This window comes from Ranitomeya imitator, chromosome 10, assembly GCF_032444005.1.
Source record: "Ranitomeya imitator isolate aRanImi1 chromosome 10, aRanImi1.pri, whole genome shotgun sequence".
Taxonomy (NCBI): domain Eukaryota; kingdom Metazoa; phylum Chordata; class Amphibia; order Anura; family Dendrobatidae; genus Ranitomeya; species Ranitomeya imitator.
The window spans coordinates 64459499-64483983 of NC_091291.1; the positions used below are offsets into that span (position 1 = coordinate 64459499).

General features: G+C 45.0%; 1 protein-coding gene across 4 annotated transcripts in view; it reads left to right on the top strand.

The window, feature by feature from the left end:
* The window catches only part of RASIP1 (Ras interacting protein 1), a 764894-nt gene that overhangs the window by 617073 nt on the left and 123336 nt on the right, over positions 1-24485 (top strand). For all 4 annotated transcript variants that reach the window (XM_069742476.1, XM_069742477.1, XM_069742479.1 and 1 more), the window contains exon 10: positions 14705-14877. In XM_069742476.1, the coding sequence (XP_069598577.1) occupies positions 14705-14877 (173 nt within the window). The remainder of the gene's footprint in view (positions 1-14704; positions 14878-24485) is intronic.

Genomic DNA, 24485 nt, shown 5'->3' on the forward strand with positions numbered 1-24485 from the left:
GGGGAAAAGAGAGACAAAACACACTGCAAAGAAAAAAAAATGGTCTCAGAACTTCTCTTATCCCTCTATTGAGATGCATTAGTACTTTGGGCCACCTGTACTGTTATGACCTGGTGGTCAGGACAATAATGGACCTGGTGGTTAAGAGCACACGGAATGACCTGATAGTTACTAATAATATAGGATGAGCTCTGAGACGTGGGAACTCTGCTGACCGCAATCCCTAATCCTATCACACACACTAGAAATAGCCGTGGTGCGCTCCTGACGCTCCCTAGGCGCCTCGTCACAGCCTAAGGAACTAGCTAGCCCTAAAGATAGAAAAATAAAGCCTACCTTGCCTCAGAGAAATTCCCCAAAGGAACAGGCAGCCCCCCACATATAATGACTGTGAGTTAAGATGAAAATTACAAACACAGAGATGAAATAGATTTAGCAAAGTGAGGCCCGACTTACTGAACAGACAGAGGATAGGAAAGGTAACTTTGCGGTCAACACAAAAAACTACAAAAAGACCACGCAGAGGGCGCAAAAAGACCCTCCGCACCGACTCACGGTGCGGAGGCGCTCCCTCTGCATCCCAGAGCTTCCAGCAAGCAAGACAAAAATCAAAATAGCAAGCTGGACAGAAAAAATAGCAAACAGAGAAAAACAAGCAGGAACTTAGCTTCTGCTGGGAAGACAGGTCACAAGAACGATCCAGGAGCGAACTAGACCAATACTGGAACATTGACAGGTGGCATGGAGCAAAGATCTAGGTGGAGTTAAATAGAGCAGCCGGCTAACGAATTAACCTCGTCACCTGTGGAAGGAACCTCAGAAGCCGCAGCCCCACTCACAACCCCCTGAGGAAGCCCATGGACAGAACCAGCCAAAGTACCATTCATGACCACAGGAGGGAGCTTAACAACAGAATTCACAACAGGTATGCAGGACGCATGCGGAAGTAGGCGGGGCTTAGCGAAGGACGTACGCAGCACTCTGAAAAGCCCCCAAACGCAAATGTGAACCCGGCCTTAGAAAGGAGAAGACTCACTCCACAACTGTGTCTTTTGCCAGGATGAGGAGTGGCCACTAACACAGAGCAGCAGGTGAGGCCATGTTGGAGGGCATGAGCCATGTTTCGGTGAGGCCCAGGAAGGGTAGATTGTGAGAAGTAAAGAGGTTGTGGATGTTGTGGAGCTTATTACAGATGGGTTGGGCTTTCCATAGTGCTCCAGAAAAAGGGAGCAGCAGATTGAGGTCAATGGAATGGATTTTATGGTGCAGAGATTACGGCAGTTTCTAGCAGGTGAGGAGTAATAGGATGACGTCCTCTTCTTGTCTTCACTCTGCGGCTCCGGCGCAGGTGTACTCTGTTTGCCCTGTTGAGGGCAGAGCAAAGTGCTGCAGTGCGCAGGCGCCAGGAAAGGTCAGAGAGGCCTGGCGCCTGCGCACTGCAGTACTTTGCTCTGCCCTCAACAGGGCAGACAAAGTACACCTGCGCTGAAGCCGAAGACAAGAAGAGGACGTCATCTGATGAAGATTGAGGCCCTGGAGCAGACTGTGACATCCATCGGACCAGACCGGGACCGCCCCTGGGTGAGAATAATCTAACCTATTTTTCTCATCTTTTTGGATACTTCGGGGGCTTATCTACATAATTCCAGAATGCTGTAGATAAGCCCCTGATGCTGGTTGGCTAAGCTCACCTTCAATTTTGGGGGTGACAGGTTCCCTTTAATGGGAGTTATCAACTGTGGAAGTCCAGGATTAAGAGATATATCACCAGCAGTGAGGAGAAGCAGAGAGAGGAAGAGTCGCTGGGAGGAGTGTCATGCTTGTTTTGTGTTTTAGTAGGAGGGATGTGACTTTGAGGAGCATATTTACAGATAAGGTCATGTGGGGAGGTATGAGGGAAGATGACGAGATATTTATTTGTTTGGAAAGTTATGGGATTTGGGGATACCGAAGGAGCGTAAATATTACTGGAGCAAAACCTGCAAGTACATATGTAAGCATGGGAAAAGAATAAGGGCTCATACTCCCTTGCGAGCAAAACGGACGAGTGCAATCCGATAAAAAAATCGGATTGCACTCAGACCAATAATAATAATAATAATTTTTATTTATATAGCGCCAACATATTCCACAGCGCTTTACAAATTATAGAGGGGACTTGTACAGACAATAGACATTACAGCATAACAGAAATACAGTTCAAAACAGATACCAGGAGGAGTGAGGGCCCTGCTCGCAAGCTTACAAACTATGGGGAAAAGGGGAGACTATGGGGAAAAGGGGAGACCAATGTTAGTCAATAAGCGACATCTCATTTGCGATTATTTTTTTTTCTCAGCCGAAATTGGACTGAGAAAAAAATCGCAGCATGCTGCGATTTGCTGCGAGTCTCAGACGAGACTCGCCAATGCAAGTCAATGGGTGCGAGAAAAAAAAAAAAAAATCGCACAGCACTCGCACCATGCTTTTTACGCATCGTGTTCTTTGCTGGCATAACCTCATATGAACTCGAGCGTGAGAAAATATTCTCAAAAATTCCCATGCTAGAGTTCATATGCCAGCAGGGTGCGTAGCACCGCAAGTCTAGGTAGCTACATTCCCCTGCTTTCCATTCATTCCCCAGTTTTTACAGTCAAAAATAAAAGTAAAATTATTTAACCCCGTCTGATGGATTTACACCGTGGGACATGACTGTAGCGGCGGAGAGGTATGGGATATTGTTGTTTTGGGATTTTTTACCTTTTTTTACAGAAGACATGGGGCGTCATTTGGATTGAGCGTATAATAAAAATATTACACCCTGTATATTTATTTCATTAAAATAATTTTTTCCCATTCTGTGTGTGTATTATTAACACTTTATTACTATTGGATTAATAATGAATAGGTGTCTTATTGACACCTCTCCATTATTTACCAGGCTTAATGTCACCTTACATTAGCAAGGTGACATTAACCCTTTATTACCCCTTATCCCACCTCTACACAGGAATGGGAAGAGAGTGGCTAAGTGCCAGAAAAGGCGCATCTTACAGTTGCGCCTTTTCTGGGGTGGCTGGGGGCAGATGTTTTTAGCCAGGGGGGTCCTATAACCATGGTCCCTCTCTAGGCTATTGATATCTGCCCTGAGTCACTGGCTTTCCCACTCTGGCGGAGAAAATTGCACGGGAGCCCACGCCAGTTTTTTCAGTGAATTAACCCTTTATTTTAACAGCTAGAGGCCCCAAATTTTGCACACATACACTTGGAACATTATTAGTACGGAATATGTAAAAAAATAAGGGATATTAAATGGTTTACTGCATGTAAACCATGTCTCATATCCTGTCGGGTTTGGGAAGGAGATGGCAAAACCCAGAAATTGAATTACCGGCTTTTATGCTATCTAGCGCTGTATGAAATATAAATTATATATTATAAATATATCTATCTCACCTATACTATGTGTAGACATTTATTTTATCCATTTTATTGCAATCTGTCAGTGTGATTTTACTGTAAGCGCACAGGAATTGCCGACCTATCTATCTATCTATCTAGATAAGAAAGCACACAGCAGCACATGTACATGAATCTAGGCCATGTGAAAACACAGACAAATATTCAATATGAATTATACTTCTCAAAAATATTTTCTCACAATTTTTTTTTCATAAAACGTACAGTTATAGATTAAATGAAGATTCCTAGCGCATAAATTGGCCAATTCATGTGTGCCCATCAACCACGGCAAGGTGATCTCCCTCTGATGGGTTCTTTCTTATCTATATGATGCAGCTTGCACGTGTTCATATTAGGAGTGCTGGTTGGATTTTTTTCTCTCTATCTACCTACCTATCTGTTACATACATACATAGATACATACATACATACATACATACATACATACATACATACATACATGTTATGATCCGGTGATCTTGGAGCAGCATGAAAACTTTCACTGGAGTTGGTGGTCACTATACTGACCGCAAATCCTGATCTTAACACCGCAACTAGAAGTAGCCGTGGAGTGTACCTAACAAACCCTAGACACCTCGTCACAGCCGGAGGACTAAATACCCCTAAAGATGGAAATAGGAATACTGTCTTGCCTCAGAGCAGAACCCCAAAGGATAGACAGCCCCCCACAAATATTGGCAGTGAGTCGGAGAGGAAAAAACATACACAGGCAGAAAAACAGGAATTAGCACAGGAGGCCACTCTAGCTAAAATAGGACATGATAGGGCAGAGTTCTGTGCGGTCAGTATTAAAACCCTTCAAAAATATCCACAGCAGAATATACAAAAATTTCCTCCATCTAACTAAAGACATAGAAGCGTATATCTGCAACTCCAGCGAATCCTACATTCAGAGCAGGAATACAATCAAAAACAAGCACACAGCCAGTGTGCCACAGAAAAAGAAACAGACACTTATCTTTGCTGAAATGGCAGCCAAGCAGAAGCCAGAAAGAGATCCATCATATCCCAAAAAACATTGACAACTGGCAAGGACTAATGAGTCCTGCAAGCCTAAATACCCCAGTCAGAACTGCAATTAGCAGATACACCTGTCCAAGACTGCAGCCCAGGAACAACTGCATCATCATCTACTACCACCAGAGGGAGCTCAAAAGCAGAATTCACAACACATACATACATACATACATACATATATATTAGTGTGTTTTGAACAATATTTCGTTGTAAAACGATGTGTAAATGTCAGAACTGCTGTATGTAACAGCTCATGTTTAGATCGAATTGCACACGGATTGCATACGGATGTAATACGGATGTCATACGGATGTTGCGATAAAAAAAATCCCATTGACATCGCATGACACTCACATGTTTTGCCTCGGTTTCTTCAGTCCAGAAATCGGACCGTTTTTTTTTCTTCTCACATATGGGTATGAGCCCTAAGCGTTGGAAAATAAAAATGTACCTCTGGTACCTTTCTGGTGTAATGTGCTGCTGCATTGCAGTGTAGTGCAACCTCCACCAAGGGTTACTGGTGAGCAGGGCTGTATTTGCCACTAGGCACTGGAGGGCATGTGTCTAGGGCACTGGCCTGCAGGGGGCGCCACCAAGACGGAGTATTTTTTTTTTCAACCTCCCTTCCCCTCCGTTAGACAATCCAGAAAATCTGTTGTCTTTTTAGAGGGGGCGGGTAGGATTCAGGAGGGGGTGGGGGCGGTCCTCCATATTATCTTACATGCAGGAAGCTGACTGACCCAGAAAGTAGTGGCACTGCAACTTCCGGGGTCAGAGAGGTCCCTGCATCCGAGATGCTGAAGCCTCTGCATGTGAGGAAGATGGGATCATCTCTCACTGCAGACATCACAGCAGAGGAGGAAGATGACATGGGAGGTCACAGGAGCAGGTGAGCGCTCATAGAGCTGAGGATGGGGGTCGGCTGGTGATGGTAGGCTGCTGCTGTATACTGGTGAAAGGAGGCTGTGCTGTATACTGGTGAGAGGAGGTTGGTGAATGGAGGCTGTGCTGTATACTGGTCAGAGGAGGCTGGTGACAGGAGGCTGTGCTGCATACCTCCCAACTTTTGAAGATGGGAAAGAGGGACAAAGTTTGCGAGCCGCAGCAAATTTTAGGCCACGACTGACCACACAAATTCATAATCAGTCACACCCATATCCATGTCCCAACCACACCCATTTAGCACTGCTGATCACACTATTTCATATACAATAATTATAAACAAAAAAATATGGCCACACAGTGCTCCATACTGTATAATCACCACACATGATGCTCCATACTGTATAATGGCCACACAGTGCTCCATACTGTATAATGGCCACACATGATGCTCCATACTATATAATGGCCCCACAATGCTCCATACTGTATAATGACCGCACATGATGCTCCATACTGTATAATGGCCACACATGATGCTCCATACTGTAATGGCCACACATGATGCTCCATACTGTATAATGACCGCACATGATGCTCCATACTGTATAATGACCGCACATGATGCTCCATACTGTATAATGACTGCACATGATGCTCCATACTGTATAATGACCGCACGTGATGCTCCATACTGTATAATGACCGCATGTGATGCTCCATACTGTATAATGACCGCACGTGATGCTCCATACTGTATAATGACCGCACGTGATGCTCTATACTGTATAATGACCGCACTTGATGCTCCATACTGTATAATGACCGCACGTGATGCTACATACTGTATTATGACCGCACATGATGCTCCATACTGTATAATGACCGCACGTGTTGCTCTATACTGTATAATGACCGCACGTGATGCTCCATACTGTATAATGACCGCACGTGATGCTACATACTGTATAATGACCACACATGATGCTCCATACTGTATAATGACCACACATGATGCTCCATACTGTATAATGACTGCACATGATGCTCCATACTGTATAATGACTGCACATGATGCTCCATACTGTATAGTGACCGTACATGATGCTCCATACTGTATAATGACCGCACATGATGCTCCATACTGTATAATGACCGCACATGATGCTCCATACTGTATAATGACTGCACATGATGCTCCATACTGTATAATGGCCCCACATGATGCTCCATACTGTATAATGACCACACATGATGCTCCATACTGTATATTGGCCGCACATGATACTTCGTACCGCATAATGGCCACACTCCTACACCCGTGGCTGTGCTCCATACACTTTGCACACATGGCTCAGCTCCGTATACATGCCATACACCTCGCACACATGTGGCTCCGCTCCATACACCTCGTACACATACGGCTCCGCTCCATACACCTTGTACACATTCAGCTCCGCTCCATACACCTCATACACACACGGCTTTGCTCCATACACCTCATACACACACGGCTCCGCTCCATACACCTCATACACACACGGCTCCGCTCCATACACTTCGCACACATTCTCCTTTCAGGATCCAGTTTTTTGTCCATTCACTTAAATGGTGTCAGGCAGCAACACTCCAAGTGTCAGTGTGGGTGCACACAGTGTGGCTGCAGGCTCGCTCTGCTCTCTGTCTGCTTTTGGCTTCCCTTTGAACACCTTCAGTAAAGAGGAGGGTCAATGAGCAGACAGCATGTCTCTATATCACTAGGCCTCTCCTCACTGAAGCAATGGTTAGGTCACCTATTTTAATCTCTTGATGACTTTGAAAAGCTGAAGGTGTTAAAAAAAAGCTCAAAAGACTGAACCTTTGCGCAGCCAGTGCAGATGTTCATTCTTTTAGTGTTTAGAGCTTTTTAAAGCATTTTACAGAGATCTGCCTTATAGATGTCGTGTGCACAGACTCAGTGTGTGACGTCAGTAAGGGGCGTGACCACAAAAAGTGCCTAGGGCAGCATGAAGGCCAAATACGGCCCTGCTGGTGAGGGAAGAGAGGTTGTACACACAGCATAGTAACACTGAACAGCAGCACAGGTGCCACAGGTAACGAGAAGTCAGACAAGCCAAGGTCATACACAGAGAGGTCAGCACAGTACACAGGGGCAGTCAGAAGAATAGTCAGGGACTAGCAAGAAATCAGAGCCCACCAGGAATGTGGTAACCAAAACGTGAGACGTAAGATAAAGTTGGAGTACAAGCCAGAGTTGAAGCCATTCGAGGAGCATGGTATCAGAGACAGAAAACAAGGGGCGAAGTCCAGAGATCAGATCGAGTCTTACACGGGTACAGGCAGTCAGAGGCACAAGGATCACTAATACAAGTATACAGGTTAAAGGCTCAAGCCGGGGAGCATTAACTGTAGCTGACACTGGCCCACAGGCTGCAGAGGACTGAAATAGCCCAGCCAACTTCAAAGCGAGGCAGAGGGGATTAACTCCCGCATGACCAGTCCAGAGACAAGGCAGCTGAAAACAAATTCAGGAGTGGATCATGACAGTACCCCTCTGAATGCGGGGCCACCGGACCCCCAGGCTTCCCTGGATTAAGGCGTGAAAGGCCCAGACCAGCTGATCTGCATGGACCGAACGCCCCAGCACCCCCTCCGGTCCTCAGTACCATAACCTTTCCAATGGACCAAGTACTGCAGTGAACGGCAGAGCATACGAGAATCCACCACCCGTTCCACCTTATACTCTGTCTGGCCATCTAACAGATGTAAATCATTCAGCTGCGGCAATAAAAACTAAATCTCCGAGCACTAAAAAATACTCAGAGGTCACCCGAGCGTGCTCGTGAAATCTCGAGTAAAGAGTATATTCGCTCATCACTAGTGTTGAGCGATACCGTCCGATACTTGAAAGTATCGGTATCGGATAGTATCGGCCGATACCCGAAAAATATCGGATATCGCCGATACCGATATCCGATACCAATACAAGTCAATGGGACATCAAGTATCGGAAGGTATTCTCATGGTTCCCAGGGTCTGAAGGAGAGGAAACTCTCCTTCAGACCCTGGGAACCATAGGGATGTGTAAAATAAAGAATTAAAATAAAAAATATTGATATGCTCACCTCTCCGGCGGCCCCTGGACTTCACGCTGCTAACCGGGAGGCTTCTTTGTTTAAAAAGCGCGCCTTTCGGACCTGTGAATGATGTCCCGGCTTCTGATTGGTCGCGTGCCGCCCATGTGACCGGCACGCGACCAATCAGAGGCCGCGACGTCATTCGCAGGTCCTCAATTCCTAGCATTAGCAGTTTTGTGAATGAGAATGACGTCGCGGCTTCTGATTGGCCGCGTGCCGCCCATGTGACCGGCACGCGGCCAATCAGAAGCCGCGACGTCATTCTCATTCACAAAACTGCTAATGCTAGGAATTGAGGACCTGCGAATGACGTCGCGGCCTCTGATTGGTCGCGTGCCGGTCACATGGGCGGCACGCGACCAATCAGAAGCCGGGACGTCATTCACAGGTCCGAAAGGCGCGCTTTTCTAAACAAAGAAGCCTCCCGGTTAGCAGCGTGAAGTCCAGGGGCCGCCGGAGAGGTGAGCATATCAATATTTTTTATTTTAATTCTTTATTTTACACATCCCTATTAATTCGATACCGATACCCGATATCACAAAAATATCGGATCTCGGTATCGGAATTCCGATACCGCAAGTATCGGCCGATACCCGATACTTGCGGTATCGGAATGCTCAACACTACTCATCACTACAGTGGACTTATTGACACGATTATTGAAAGCAAATTCTGCCATGGGTACCGCAGAACACCAATCATCCTGTTTGGACGTAGCAAGACATCGCAATATCTGCTCCAAAGACTGATTTAGTCCTTTCAGTCTGACCTTTGGTCTCGGGATGGTAGGCTGATGAAAAGGACAGACTGATACCCAGCCTTTTACAAAAGGCCCTCCAGAATTTAGCCACAAATTGCACCTCTCTATCAGGCACCACACCATGCAGTCGGACCACATGCTTAATGAATAGTTTTGATAATGTCTCAGCATAAGGGAGGCCTGCCAAAGGTTCAGTAAACAGGCACATTTTGTACCTATCAACAACTACCCAGATAACGGTTTTGCCATTAGAGGGGGTGAAGATCAGTGATAAAATCCATGGACAGGAGAGTTGAGTCTTTCTGGAATTGGCAGTGGCAGCAATTCCCCGGCCAGTTACGGGAGGTTTTAGCGTGAGCACAAATTTCACAGGAAAACACAAACCCAATGACATCAGAAGCCAATGAAGGCCACCAAAACCGCCTAGCGATGACTTTACGGGTGGCCGAGATTCCAGGATTCCCACTAAGAGCCGAGTCATGGAACTCTCGAAGCACCCTTAACCGATACTGGACGGTTACAAAGACCTTATTATCGGGTACGGACGAAGGAGCAAGAGATTGGGCCACACGAATTTCTCATTCCAATGCCGAGGACACCGCAGCCACCACCACTCCACACAGAAGAATGGGAGGAAGGAGGTTCTGGAGGTGAAACTGGATCCAGGCTACAAGGTAAAGCATCAGTCTTCACATTCTTGGACCCTGGTCTGAAAGTAATAGAAAACTGAAATCGGGGGGAAAAAAGTGACCACCTAGCCTGTCTCGGGGTCAAAAGTTTGGCAGATTCGATATAAGACAGATTCTTGTGATCCGTAATGACAGTGATATGATTGGCAGCCCCCTCTGAAAAATGCCTCCATTCTTCAAATGCCAATTTAATGGCCGACCGCTCCCATTTACCCATATCATAATTCCTCTCAGCAGAGGAAAATTCTCTCAAAAAGAAGGCACGATGTCTTAAGTTACTCAATGTGGTGGGCCCTTGGGACAACACAGCCCCCATTCCCACCTCTGAGGCATCCACCTCTATGATAAATGGTTTAGACAAATCAGGTTGAATCAGTACAGGAGCAATCATGAAACAGTTCTTCAAAGAAGAAAACACCACCAAGGCTGAAGCTGTCCAGTTTTTTAGATCAGCCCCCTTATGAGTTAAATCCGTGAGGGGTTAGACCACCTGAGAAAACCCCTTAATGAATTTTCTATAATTGGCAAAACCCAGAACACTGAAGACCCTTGAGATCTTTGTGTTGCACCCAATCCACAATAGCCTGTACCTTCCTAGGGTCCATACGAAACCCCTTAGCAAACAAAATGACCCCTAGAAAGGACAGTTCCTGGTCAAAAAATTAACACTTCCCTGGTTTAGCAAATAGGGAGTTCTCCCTAAGCCTCAGAAGAACTGCACGGAGGTGGTCCATGTGACTGTTGGTCAGCAGAATATATGAGGATGTCATGTAAATAAATTACCATGAAACGCCCAATAAATTCTGAGAAAACATGATTCATGAAATTCTGAAACACTGCTGGCGCGTTAGGCCAAAAGGCATAACCAAATTCTCAAACAAACCTTGAGAGGTGAGAAATGCAGTTTTCCACTCATCCCCCTCCCGCACACGGATGAGACTGTATGACCCCTGAGGTCCAACTTAGAGAACCACCTGGCCCCCGACAATTGATTGTACTTCTTTGTATTTCTTATGGTGATTTTATTAAGTTCCCGAAAAAAATCGAGGCATGGATGTAAACCACCATCCTTATTCTTCACAAAAAAGAACCCCGCAGCCACGGGAGAGACAGATGGCCGAATGTGCCCTTTGCGGAGGCTATCGGAGATATATTCCTTCATAGCGGCCCGCTCAGGGGTGGAGAGATTGTACAGACGGGCTTTGGGCAATTTGCCACCGGGAACAAGATCACTTGCACAATCGAATGGGCGGTGTGGTGGCCGAACCTCATGCTCCTTTTCGGAGAACACATCCTCAAAGTCCTTCAGGTACTCCGGAATACCCTCCGTACTGACGGATGACACAGATACAGTAATAAGATATCTCTTAGAACAATTGGGTCCTCATTTAACAATGTCCCGAGATTCCCAGTTTATGACATGATTATGTAATTGCAACCAGGGGAACCCCAAGATTAGTCCCACAGGCAGATTGCCCAAAATGAAACATGAAATACGTTCCTCGTGCAAGGAACTCACTTTAAGGAGAAACTCTTCTGAAACCATTTTGATGACATTCTTAGCCAGTTGTGTTTTGTCAATGGCAACAACATGAATAGGAGTCGCCAGCCTAACTGTCCCTAACTTACACCTGGACACCAAGTCAGACTTAATAAAGTTCATGGACGACCTGCAATCCACGAAGGCAGAAGTGAACACGGAGACACTACCACAACAAAGTTAGGCCTCTAACAAAATTTTCAAAAATGCAAAAAAAGGTACCTGAGAGTCGGGGTGATTACCACAACAATCACCCAGACTCAGCCGCTTGTTGGTTGATGGACAGGAGGAGCTGTCTTTTTTCCAATTTCCAGGATCTCCACAGTAGAAACACAACTTTGCTTCAAGCCATCATCTCTTCTCCTTCTCCTTGAGATTGGCGGTTCCCACCTCCATAGGTTCAGACGGGAGTAAAACAGGACCAGCAAAGAACGGAACATCTCGCTGTGCAATACCTCTCTCCCGCAGCCTCCGATCCATACGGTTAGCCTGAGTCATAGCTTCCTCCAATGAGATGGGAGGTGGATGGAGAGCCAGAGCGTCCTTCAGGTAATCTGCTAGTCCACAAGTGAACAGACATCTCAGCGCGGAAACATCCCAGGACACCTCAGTGGACCATCGACGGAACTCGGAGCTGTACCACTTGGCTGAACGCTTCCCCTGAACCAGACCCATAAGTGTCCTCTGCCAACTTGACACAGTCCGGTTCATCGTGGATAAGTCCTAGGGCCTCAAAAAACATATCTACAGACATCCGCTCAGGAGCAGTGAGGGGCAGCGAGAAAGCCCAAGATTGGGGACCCTCTCTGAGTAAGGAGATAATAATCCCTATCCGCTGAGTCTCATTCCCAGACGATCAAGGTCTAAGGGAAAACAATAATTTACAACTCTCCCTGAACATACGAAATGTAACTTTTTCACCAGAAAAGGTGTCAGGAAGCTTAACCAAGGGTTCGGCAGAGTGCAAAATAACATCTACTGACTCACTATGTCATGGGGGGTGGTGTCCTGCATGGTCTTAACAGTCTCCGTCAGTTTTTTTTGTAAGTGAGTATGAGACGTGACAAGGGCCCGATGTTCCCCCGAAAAATCCCACACCATCTGTGTGAAACTGGACACTTGATCCGCCAGATTGCAAAGCAGATCCATGACCAGAGGAAAAAAAATGCTAAAATCCCCTTTAAGTGCGGAGTCCGCTATAATGTGCTGTTGCAGTGCAGTATAGTGCAACCTCCACCAGGGGGTACTGGTGAGGGAAGAGGTTGTACACACAGCGTAGCAACACTGAACAGCAGCACAGGTGCAACAGGTAACGAAAGAGAAGTGAGACAAGCCAAGGTCATACACAGAGAGGTCAGCACAGTACACAGGGACAGTCAGAAGAATAGTCAGGGACTAGTAAGAAATCAGAGCCTACCGGGAACGTGGTAACCAAAATGTGAGGCGTAAGATGAAGTCAGGGTACAAGCTAGAGTCGAAGCAAATCGGGCAGCATGGTATCAGAGACAGTAAACAAGGGGAGAAGTCCAGAGATCAGATCGAGTCATACATGGGTACAGGCAGTCAGAGGCACAAGGATCACTAATACAAGTATACAAGTCATGGGCTCAAGCCAGGGAACTATAGCTGACACTGGCCCTCAGGCTGCAGAGGACTGAAATAGCCCAGCCAGCTTCAAAGCGAGGCAGAGGGGATTAACTCCCGCATGACCAGTCCAGAGACAAGGCAGCTGAAAACAAATTCGGGAGTGGATCATGACATCTGGTATATTTCTAATGTGCACTTGAAAATCGTGCAATACAGTAGTGCTGTTAGAGCTTCAGCAAATGTATTTGAAGGGAAACAAAGTTCTGCTCTACTCTTCTGTGTTAGTTACATGTCTCACACTGGTAACGCCTCCTTTTATTAAAAATAAGCCCAGAAGGCAGATTCTCATGCAATTCAGTGTCCTGCCGATAACCTGGAGCAGGACATTTACATATATGAAAACCGTGGATTTGTCTGGAATAAGACATTGGATTGCAGATATCAAGGTATCACTGTATTCAGCTTCCTATGAACCCCATGTTCATATAGACAGTTTAGGCGGAATGATCCTACTGTCCGATTCCCTTAAAGCCACCGATACCCATTAATTAGGTGTTAGTTGTTGACCAAATGATCACCTATCTTAAAGGGACTCTGTCACCTGAATTTGGAGGGAACAATCTTCAGCCATAGGGGCGGGGTTTTCGGGTGTTTGATTCACCCTTTCCTTACCCGCTGGCTGCATGCTGGCTGCAATATTGGATTGAAGTTCATTCTCTGTCCTCCGTAGTACATGCCTGTGCAAGGCAATCTTGCCTTGCGCAGGCGTGTACTATGGAGGACAGAGAATGAACTTCAATCCAATATTGCAGCCAGCGGGTAAGAAAAGGGTGAATCAAACATCCGAAAACCCCGCCCCTATGGCTGAAGATTGTTCCCTCCAAATTCAGGTGACAGAGTCCCTTTAACTGTGTACCCCATACATGTACATTATACTGAAACTGTGTGCAGTACACAGGCTTGGGGCTGTTGGCGTACTAAGCCGCTTAAGGATACGGTGGTCCATACTGCGTGTTGTAAAGTAAGAAGACGATGTATGAATAAAATGTCCCACGATATGGAGAGGGCAGCTGTGGACATAGGAAGTCCTTACCAGTGTAGAGCTCCAGCGCCGGTGGCGTTCTGTGTTGCCAGTGGAAGCACCGTATCCTTAAGCGATTTAGTACGCCAACAGCCCCGAGCCTGTGTACTGCACACAGTTTCGGTGACAACTTATAATATCAGAGGAACCACCCATCTGGCTATACATACTGACCCAACTATCCAGATAAACTGAACTGTTCTGAGGAAGGTCCACTTTGGACCGAAAACGTTCAACAATTACTGGTTCTGTGTCTGGACGCAAAATAAATTGAATGTTCTTCTCTTCATAAACAATTGAGTGCCAAGTTATTTTTGATATTTGCTTTTAAGGGTTGGATACCCTACTTGAGCACCAACTTCTATTTCATCGCGGAGTGCCGTTGTTCCTTCTAACACTTGGATTTTCCATACACGTAAATGTTAGACAAACAAATTTCATTTTCAGGTTTGGATTTAACTATTTTAAAAAATTGTTTGTACTTTTATCGGTAATAGACTCTCCTGTCAAACAAGGCAATGTTAAAATGTCTCTTAATATATTTTGCAGGCAATGGAGAACCATTTTACCAATGGTCAAAGGCTGTTCAGATCCGTACAAATCTTGATCTTGTACTTGATTGGCTTCAAGGTATAGGTCTTGGTGATATCGCCTCTGAATTCTTTAGAAAGTTGTCTACAACGGTGAACTTGTTGTGCATTCCTAAAACCAGTCTTTTAAAGGTAGAGTATTCACATGTATCATGTTTGCAAAGTACATTTCATTAGAGAAAAAATAATACATTTTGCGCCTTTTGCACTCTTTTTTTTTCATGGGATAGGGGAGTGATGCTACATCTTGTCTAACTAATGAAACACTGTAACGTACCTTATGCCAAACATTACTTCTTTCACTGGCTGGAGTAAAATTTGCAGCAAGGCACATAGAGGTTCATGCCATTTTTCATATGCACCTTATTCTATAAAAGGCATGCGCCCCTTAGTGAATCAGGCACCTATGACTTCAGCACCCCCTGTATCTCTGATTGGAGTAGGGAAGGGGGTGAGGTGCACACAGCTATTCAGACACTCATGATTCAATTAAATGTGTCTTCTAATGAACCAGGTGCCTCTGACTCCAGCACGCCCTTTCATTAAGAATGACAAACAAATGCAGACTTGATTAATCTGGACCTTAATGTTTTTATCTTTCCATTTATATAGCAGTGAGGGTTTTTTTTGTGTGGCATGCTAATAGTTTTATTGATACCAATTTGGAGTAAATAAAAAGTGTTTATTGATTTATTTTTGCATTTTAGGAAGGTGTAGTTATAAAAAAAAAAAAAAAAAAAACTCACATTCCTTAGGTTTTAATTTGTTTTTCTCTTCATGACTTCCACAGTATGGGTTATTTAATTTTATTTTTTCATAGGCCAGAATTTTATGAATGCGGTGAGGTCAAATATGTTTATTTGGTTTTTAATTTCTTTATTTTTAAAAGGAGGGTGATTTTTTTTTAATGCTGTTGTTGCTATTTTTTTACCTAATTTTGTTAGTCCCCTAAGAGGACTTGAACCTGCAATCCTATTATTATTATTATTATTATTATTATTATTTATATAGCACCATTAATTCCATGGTGCTGTACATGAGTGGGGGTTACATCAAAATACAAATATCACTTAAAGTAAACAAACAAACAATGACAGACTGATACAGAGGGGTGAGGACCCTGTCTTTGTGGGCTTACATTCTACAGGATTATGGGGAAGGAGACAGTAGGTCGGGGGTTGCAGTAGCTCTGATGGTGGTGAGGTGGCCGTGTGGTCATTACAGGTTGTAAGCTTCTTTGAAGAGATGAGTTTTCAGGTTCCATTTGAAGGATCCAAATGTGGTGGATAACTGGACGTGTTGGGCACGGAATTCCAGAGGATGGGGGATATTCGGGAGAAGTCTTGGAGGTGATTGGGTGAAAAGCGAATAAGCGTGGAGGAGAGAAGGAGGTCTTGGGAGGACCTGAGAGATTACGTGAGGGAAGATATTGAGAGAGTAGTACGGAAATATACAGAGGAGAAATGTTATGGATGGCTTTGTAGGTCAGTGTTAGTAGTTTAAACTGGATACGCTGGGAAATTGGGAGCCAGTGAAGGGGAACGCAGGAGTGTAGCGAGTAGAGGGATTAATTAGTTGGGCAGCAGAGTTAAGGATGGAATGGAGGGGTGCGAGAGTTTTAGAGGAATGCCCACAAAGGTGCAGGCTGCAGTAGTTGAGGCGAGAGATGATTAGGGCATGCACAAGCATTTTGGTAGAGGGAGGGTTGAGGAAATAAATTCTGGAAATATTTTTGAGCTGGAGGCGACAGGAGGTAGCGAGAGCCTGGATTTGCAGTTTAAAGGACAGGGCAGAGTCCAGGGTTACTCCGAGGCAGCGGATTACCGGGACTGGGGAAAGTGTGAATTAATTTATTGTGATAGATAGATCAGGTAGGGAAGATGTGCGAGATGGAGGAAAGATAATTAGTTTGGTTTTGTCCACATTGAGTTTGAGGAAGAGAGAGGAGAAGGAGGATATGGCTGATAGACATTCTGAGATTCTGGAGAGCAGAGAGGTGACATCTCGGCCAGAGAGGTAGATCTGAGTGTCATCGGCATATAGATGGTACTGGAAGCCATAGGACTTTTGAGTTGTCCCAGGCCAATGGTATAGATTGAGAGGGGAGAAGAGGTCCTAGGACAGAGCCTTGAGGGACACCAACAGAGAGGGGGCACGATGAAGAGGCAGTCTGGGAGTAGGAAACGCTAAATGTGCGGTTGGTAAGGTATGAGGAGATCCAGGATAGGGCGAGGTCTTTGACACCAAATAACGAGAGGATCTGTAGTAGGAGGCAGTGGTCAACTATGTCGAAGGCAGAGGACAAGTCTAGAAGGAGGAGTATAGAGAATTGGCTGTTAACTTTGGCTGTAAGTAAGTCGTTCGTAAATTTGGTCAGGGCAGTCTCAGTGGAATGGTGGGGACGGAAGCCAGATTGTAGGCTGTCGAAGAGAGAGTTAGATGCAAGGTGGGAGGAAAGTTCAGCGTGGACATGCTGCTCAAGTAGTTTGGGAGCAAAGATATGGGGCGGTAGCTGGACATAGCGCTCGGGACAAGCCAAGTCTTTTTGAGGATGGGTGTGATTGTGGCATGTTTGAAAGCAGAGGGGAAGGTGCCAGAAGTTAGTGATGGATTGAAGAGGGATGGGTTAGAGATGGGATTAGTGTAGTGGTGAGTTGGGGTCAAGTGCACAAGTGGTGAGGTGGGATTTGGAGAGAAGATGAGCAAGCTGTCCTTCAGTGATTTGGCGGAGGGAAGTTATGAGGTTAGGGCATTGGTCAGTCATACAAAGGGGTTGTGGTGTTCGGACAAAAAAGACTTGCCTTGTTTGGTCTATCTTAACTTTGAAGTGTGTGTTAAAGTCCTCAGCAGAGATTAAGGAAGTTAGAGGGGGCAGTGGTGGGCGGAGGAGGGAGTTAAAGGTGTTGAAGAACTGTTTGGGGTTGTGGGATAAAGAAGATACGATAGATGTGAAATAGGCCTGTTTAGCAGAGGTGAGAGCTGATTTGAATGCCAGTGTTGCTTGTTTGAGTGCAGTGAAATCATCTTGCGAATGCGTTTTCTTCCAACGCCGTTCTGCAATTCTGGATACATGCCGAAGCTTTTTAGTGATGTTATTGTGCCAGGGTTGTCTATTGATTTGTCGCACTCAGTTATGCATGACAGGGGCGACCGAGTCTACGACTGATGCCAGAGTGGCATTGTAAAAACGAGTGGCAGTGTCTGGGTCGTGGAGTGAAGCTATGGAGGACAGTGGCTGAGTAGTCAGAGTATGCGAGGGTCTAGATGTGCAAGGTTTCTGCGGGGGTGCGCATGTTGCTGGACATGGGTGACAGGTGTGAAGGACAGTGATGAGAAAGTGAGCAGATGGTTGTCAAATAGGAGGAGAGGGGAGGTTGTGAAGTTAGATAGTGAGCAGAAACGGGTGAAGACCAGGTCTAATATGTGTCCGTCTGTGTGGGTGGCTGAGGAGGACCACTGAGTAAGTCCAAAAGATGAAGTAAGTGACAGGAGTTTGGAGGCTGCTGACTGGTGGGTGTCAATGGGGATGTTGAAGTCACCCATGATGATGGTGGAAATGTCAGCACACAGAAAGTGAAGGAGCCAGGTGGAGAATTGGTCAATAAAGGCAGTGGTCGGGCCCGGAGGTCGGTATATGATGGCCATTTGGAGGCTGGAGGGAGAGTGGATGCAGACAGAGGGGACTTCAAAAGAGGGGAGGATAAAGGAGGGTAAAGGTGGAATTGGGTTAAAGGTACAGTTGGATGAAAGAAGAAGGCCCACTCTTCCACCATGTCTGTTTGCCAAGACGAGGAGTGTGGGTGAAGTGGAGGCTGCTGTAACATAGCGCAGCAGGGGAGGCTGTGTCAGAGGGTTTCAGCCATGTTTCAGTGAGGCCCAGGAAGGAAAGATAGCGAGAGGTAAAGAGATCGTGAATTACGTGGAGTTTATTGCAGATGGAGCGGGCATTCCAGAGTGATCCAGAGAGAGGGTGGTGGGCATCAAGGGCACGGATTTGAGGTGGGCAAGATTTTGGGTGTTTATGTTGCCAGCAGTGAGGAGAAGCAGAGAGAGACAGCGCAGATGGGAGAAGGAGAGTGGGCGGCTTGTTTAGTGTTTTATTAGGAGAGATCTGAGGTTGAGGAGCAAGAGGAGGTCAGGTGGGGGGCAAGAGGAAAGGGGAGATGATTACTTGGTTAGAGGGTGCTTGGGTTTGGGGATAGCAAAGGAGAGGGAGGAGTAATAGTGCCAAAACTGTTAGAGCATATGTCAGCATGATGAGAGTTAGTGTAGTGGAAAGGGAAAGAAATTTAGTGCATTTGTTAACAGTGGTCACTGTTTGATCACTTATACAGTACAATGTGGTAAAGTACCAAGATAGCAAAGATAGGGGCCTTCAGAAGGCCTCAGGTTGCCATGGTACCCCACTGCTACACCACAATCGAGAAGGAGCCTGCTGCATTGGAACACTGTCATTGAATCCATTTAAATGCTACTCTCAGATATTGACACAGGCATTTGAATGGTTAAAAGCAGTCATTGGAGTTCAACTTCAGTCACTGCTGTTACAGATGCCAGCTTTTAACATGTAACCTAGTTGGCATCTACTGTATGTGGAGGGAGCTATGCTTCAGAACCCTATTCACAAATGGGCACTAGTGATGAAAGAACATGCTCAGTCATCTACTATATAATTGTCTAAGGGGTACTTCTGTCTGTCTGTCACGGATATTCATTGGTCGCGGCCTCTGTCTGTCATTGAAATCCAAGTCGCTGATTGGTCGTGGCAAAACTGCCACGACCAATCAGCAACGGGCACAGTCCGGAAGAAAATGGCCGCTCCTTACTCCCCGCAGTCAGTGCCCAGTGCCCGGCGGTCACCGCTCACACAGGGTTAATGCCGGCGGTAACGGACCGCGTTATGAAGCGGGTAACACACTCGGTTACCGCCGCTATTAACCCTGTGTGTCCCCAACTTTTTACTATTGATGCTGCCTATGCGACATCAATAGTGAAAAAATGTAATGCTAAAAATAATTAAAAAAAAAAAAAACCTGCTATACTCACCCTCCGTAGTCCCCGGAGCTGCTCGCGCCTGCCGCCATCTTCCATTCCCAGCGATGCATTGCGAAATTACCTAGAAGACTTAGCGGTCTCTCGAGACCGCTAAGTCATCTGGGTAATTTCGCAATGCATCCTGGGAACGGAAGATGGCAGCAGCCGCGCGCTCATCGCCTGCGCCAGAGCCTCACTGGATTCTATCCCGGCGGGTGAGTATATAACTATTTTTTACTTTAATTATTTTTTTAACATGGATATGGTGCCCACACTGCTGTATACTATGTGGGCTGTGTTAGATACCGCGTGACTCTGTGCTGTATACTACATAGGCAGTGTTATATACTATGTGGGCTGTGTGATATACTCCGTGGGCTGTGCTAGATATTACGTGGCCACTGTTATATACTGTGTGGGCAGTGTTATATACTACGTGACTGGACAATATACTACGTGACTGGGCAATATACTACGTGGCTCTGTGCTGTATACTACGTCGCTGGGCAATATACTATGTGACTAGGCAATATACTATGTGACTGGGCAATATACTATGTGACTGGGCAATATACTATGTGACTGGGCAATATACTATGTGACTGGGCAATATACTACGTACATAAAAATAGAAAAAACTGACAGCACTCACTTTCTTAGGGCGCTCGTTCCACGTCCAGGGAACCCTTCCTGGATATTGTAACAGGTTCAAGATAGAAGGGACAGCGCTCCAGTCGGGTGGTTTAAAGTCCAAAAATCTTTATTTTAGCCATAGTGAATAGCAACGTTTCGACCGAAAAACACGGTCTTTTTCAAGCATACACCAAAGTGTTTGGGGCCGTCTTAAATAGTGTGGACACCACGCAGGGAGCCAATCACCTTTCTAGACCCACCCCTTACCCATATAATATAAACAAACAATAAAACAGTCTCGAAAAGGACATCAGACGTTTATACAATTGTGCATTATTTAAAACCAGATATTCACTGTATGTATACATGCTTCTAATAATACATAGTAGTCTAAAGATAAGTAGTTCATCTCATAATTATCATATAAATCCGCGCTGCTTCTTCGTATCCATAGTAACGAGTCTCCAATCAGAGGCACTTCCTGTATACCTCTGTCCATTCTTGTCCATTGGCGCCATATTCCTCATTCAACCAATCTGATTACCCGATATATTCAAAGCGGTCCAGCGCCACCAATAGAATTAAATCTGTCAGAGGTAGTATATCCCTACTTGTATATCTCAGACTTTCATAGATTCTGCTTACCTTCCGGCAGACGCGGGCTTCCACCACGGAGTGCTAGCGTCGGCGCTCAGCATCATAGCCACGCCCCGTCACATGATCGGGACGGAGCTGCAGCTAGATGCGAGACGCCTCTGCCGCACCTCCTGATGGTCGCACGTGACTGCCTCCAGCGTCAGTAACCAGGGAAACGGCAGTACATAAACTCCAATAGAATGAGGCAGTCACGAGCGTCTATCGGGTAGCGCAAGCTACTGTGCCCCACGCCACCACTGCGCCCCATCCTGAAATCAGGATGGAGCCACAGCTCAGCATAAGGCACTATTGCAGGACCTCCCTCCAGTCTTACGTGACTGTCATCAATGGCAGTGGCCCCAGACATAGCAGCACATCATAGTAGAGTCCACATTATTAACTTGATTGATTCTCATGACATTAAAGCATATAAATAAAATTATATGCTATAGTAGTATAATGTGAAATATCTCAACTAATTAGGTAACTTAGCGTGGAATACATTATCTTTATCCTTACAGCATAGGTATTAACAAGATACATATAAAATATACATCTCTTTTAGAAGCAAATGCAAACAAAACAGAATAGTAGGTGGTACATAAGATGGGACAGTCGGAGAGCAAAAATCAAAAACATACATTTTTTAGAAATATGTATCATAGTATATTGTGCTTAATAAGCACTTACTTATTATTCTAGATCTTATTGCATACTGTGCCCACTGTCTCATCCAGTGTCCATCTAAAAAGAACAAAAAAGAAAATATAAAAATACATACGGTAAATATGACAAATATGGTATTAAAAACAACATAGATGCTGTATTTCGAAAGGAGAGCAGATAAATATATCTCAGTTATCTTGGGATACATATATGTGGGTTGAAATCTAAGTTCAAACCCCCAGGCTGTAATGTACCTAATGTATATATCCATCTCATTTCTTTTGCCTTAAGTCTCCCTAGTCTGTCTCCACCCCTTCTCGAAATTGGAACACTATCGATGACTCTGAATCTCAACTGATTCACTAAATGCTTATTATCCAAAAAATGTTTAGGAACCGGTAACTCAGTGAGGCCTGTTCTGATAGTACTTTTATGTTTCCCTATGCGAATCCTTACTTCAGTGGTTGTCTCCCCGATGTACATCAGTCCACAGGGGCAGACAATCATGTAAATAACGTAACTTGACGCACAAGTATATCTCTCTCTAATTTGGAATTTCTTCCCAGTGTGCGGATGACAGAATGAATCTCCTTTAAGTAGATTATTGCAACAAGCGCAACCTAGACAAGGAAAATTTCCAAGTCTAGGTGCGCTCAAAGTACGTTGACTAGTAATTTTTGATGTCCCAAAATCGGATTTCACTAACTTGTCTCCCAGATTTTTACCCCTCCTGTAAGACATCATTGGGGTAGATTTAAAGCTAGATAATTGGGGTAGACCTTGTTGTAAAAGGGGCCAATGTTTTTTAATGACACCACTTATCTTATTACTTATTGAACTATACGTGGAGACAAACAGTATCCTATCACAAGCTTGTTTTTTACGGGACTTTTTCCTAACACTTCCACGTGACACATTGAGAGCTTTAATTTTAGATTCTATAACATTATTAGTAGGGTATCCTCTTTGTATAAATTTTGAGCACATTTCGTCTAGTCTCAGATTCACCTTGTGTTCATTAGATACTATCCTACGAACTCTCAATAGTTGACTCCATGGGAGTGAATCAATCATACCTCTTGGATGGTTACTGTCATAAAGCAGCAGACTGTTCCTGTCTGTTTCTTTCATGAATAAATCAGTCCTCAGTTTGTTCTCTTCTTTGTAAACCAAAGTATCTAGGAATTGGATCTGAGTAGTTGAAGTAATAAGAGTAAATTGTAGTTCTAAATATACTCCATTTAAATAATCATGGAAGGATTTTAAATCACTCTGGCTTCCCTCCCATATCAGAAAAATATCATCGATGTAGCGCCACCAGGCTCTGACGTGGCGCCAGAAGATGGACTTGTACACAAACTCATCCTCAAATACCGCCATGTAGATGTTGGCATAAGTAGGGGCCACATTGGACCCCATGGCGGTACCTCTTAACTGAAGGTAGTACTCATCCCCGAAAAGAAAATAATTCCTTCCGAGGATGAGACCCAACAGTGTGAGGACAAGCTGTGCACCATCTGGGGCCACGTCAGAGCCCGATAGCGCACATCGAACTGCTTCCAAGCCTTTTTCATGCTCAGTTTTTATGAATTTTAGGTAATATATATAGCACTGGCACTATTTTGACAGTGGAGGCACCAATAGTGCCAGTGCTATATATATTACCTAAAATTCATAAAAACTTATGTGATCCCCCTGGCAGACCTATAGTCTCAGGGAGGGGATCTCTATTCAGTAAGACTGCCATCTTCCTAGATCGAGTATTACGCCCCTTTGCTATGTCCGCCAGGTCATATATTAAGGACACGAATGATTTCCTTGACAAAATTGAAGAACTTACAGTGTCGGATGATGCCATTTTGGCATCGTTCGACGTCACGTCACTATATACGTCAATTGAGCATGAAAAAGGCTTGGAAGCAGTTCGATGTGCGCTATCGGGCTCTGACGTGGCCCCAGATGGTGCACAGCTCATCCTCACACTGTTGGGTCTCATCCTCGGAAGGAATTATTTTCTTTTCGGGGATGAGTACTACCTTCAGTTAAGAGGTACCGCCATGGGGTCCAATGTGGCCCCTACTTATGCCAACATCTACATGGCGGTAGTTGAGGACGAGTTTGTGTACAAGTCCATCTTCTGGCGCCACGTCAGAGCCTGGTAGCGCTACATCGATGATATTTTTCTGATATGGGAGGGAAGCCAGAGTGATTTAAAATCCTTCCATGATTATTTAAATGGAGTATATTTAGAACTACAATTTACTCTTATTAGTTCAACTACTTAGATCCAATTCCTAGATACTTTGGTTTACAAAGAAGAGAACAAACTGAGGACTGATTTATTCGTGAAAGAAACAGACAGGAACAGTCTGCTGCTTTATGACAGTAACCATCCAAGAGGTATGATTGATTCACTCCCATGGAGTCAACTATTGAGAGTTCGTAGGATAGTATCTGATGAACACAAGGTGAATCTGAGACTAGACGAAATGTGCTCAAAATTTATACAAAGAGGATACCCTACTAATAATGTTATAGAATCTAAAATTAAAGCTCTCAATGTGTCACGTGAAAGTGTTAGGAAAAAGTCCCGTAAAAAACAAGCTTGTGATAGGATACCGTTTGTCTCCACGTACAGTCCAATAAGTAATAAGATAAGTGGTGTCATTAAAAAACATTGGCCCCTTTTACAACAAGGTCTTCCCAAATATCTAGCTTTAAATCTACCCCAATGATGTCTTACAGGAGGGGTAAAAATCTGGGAGACAAGT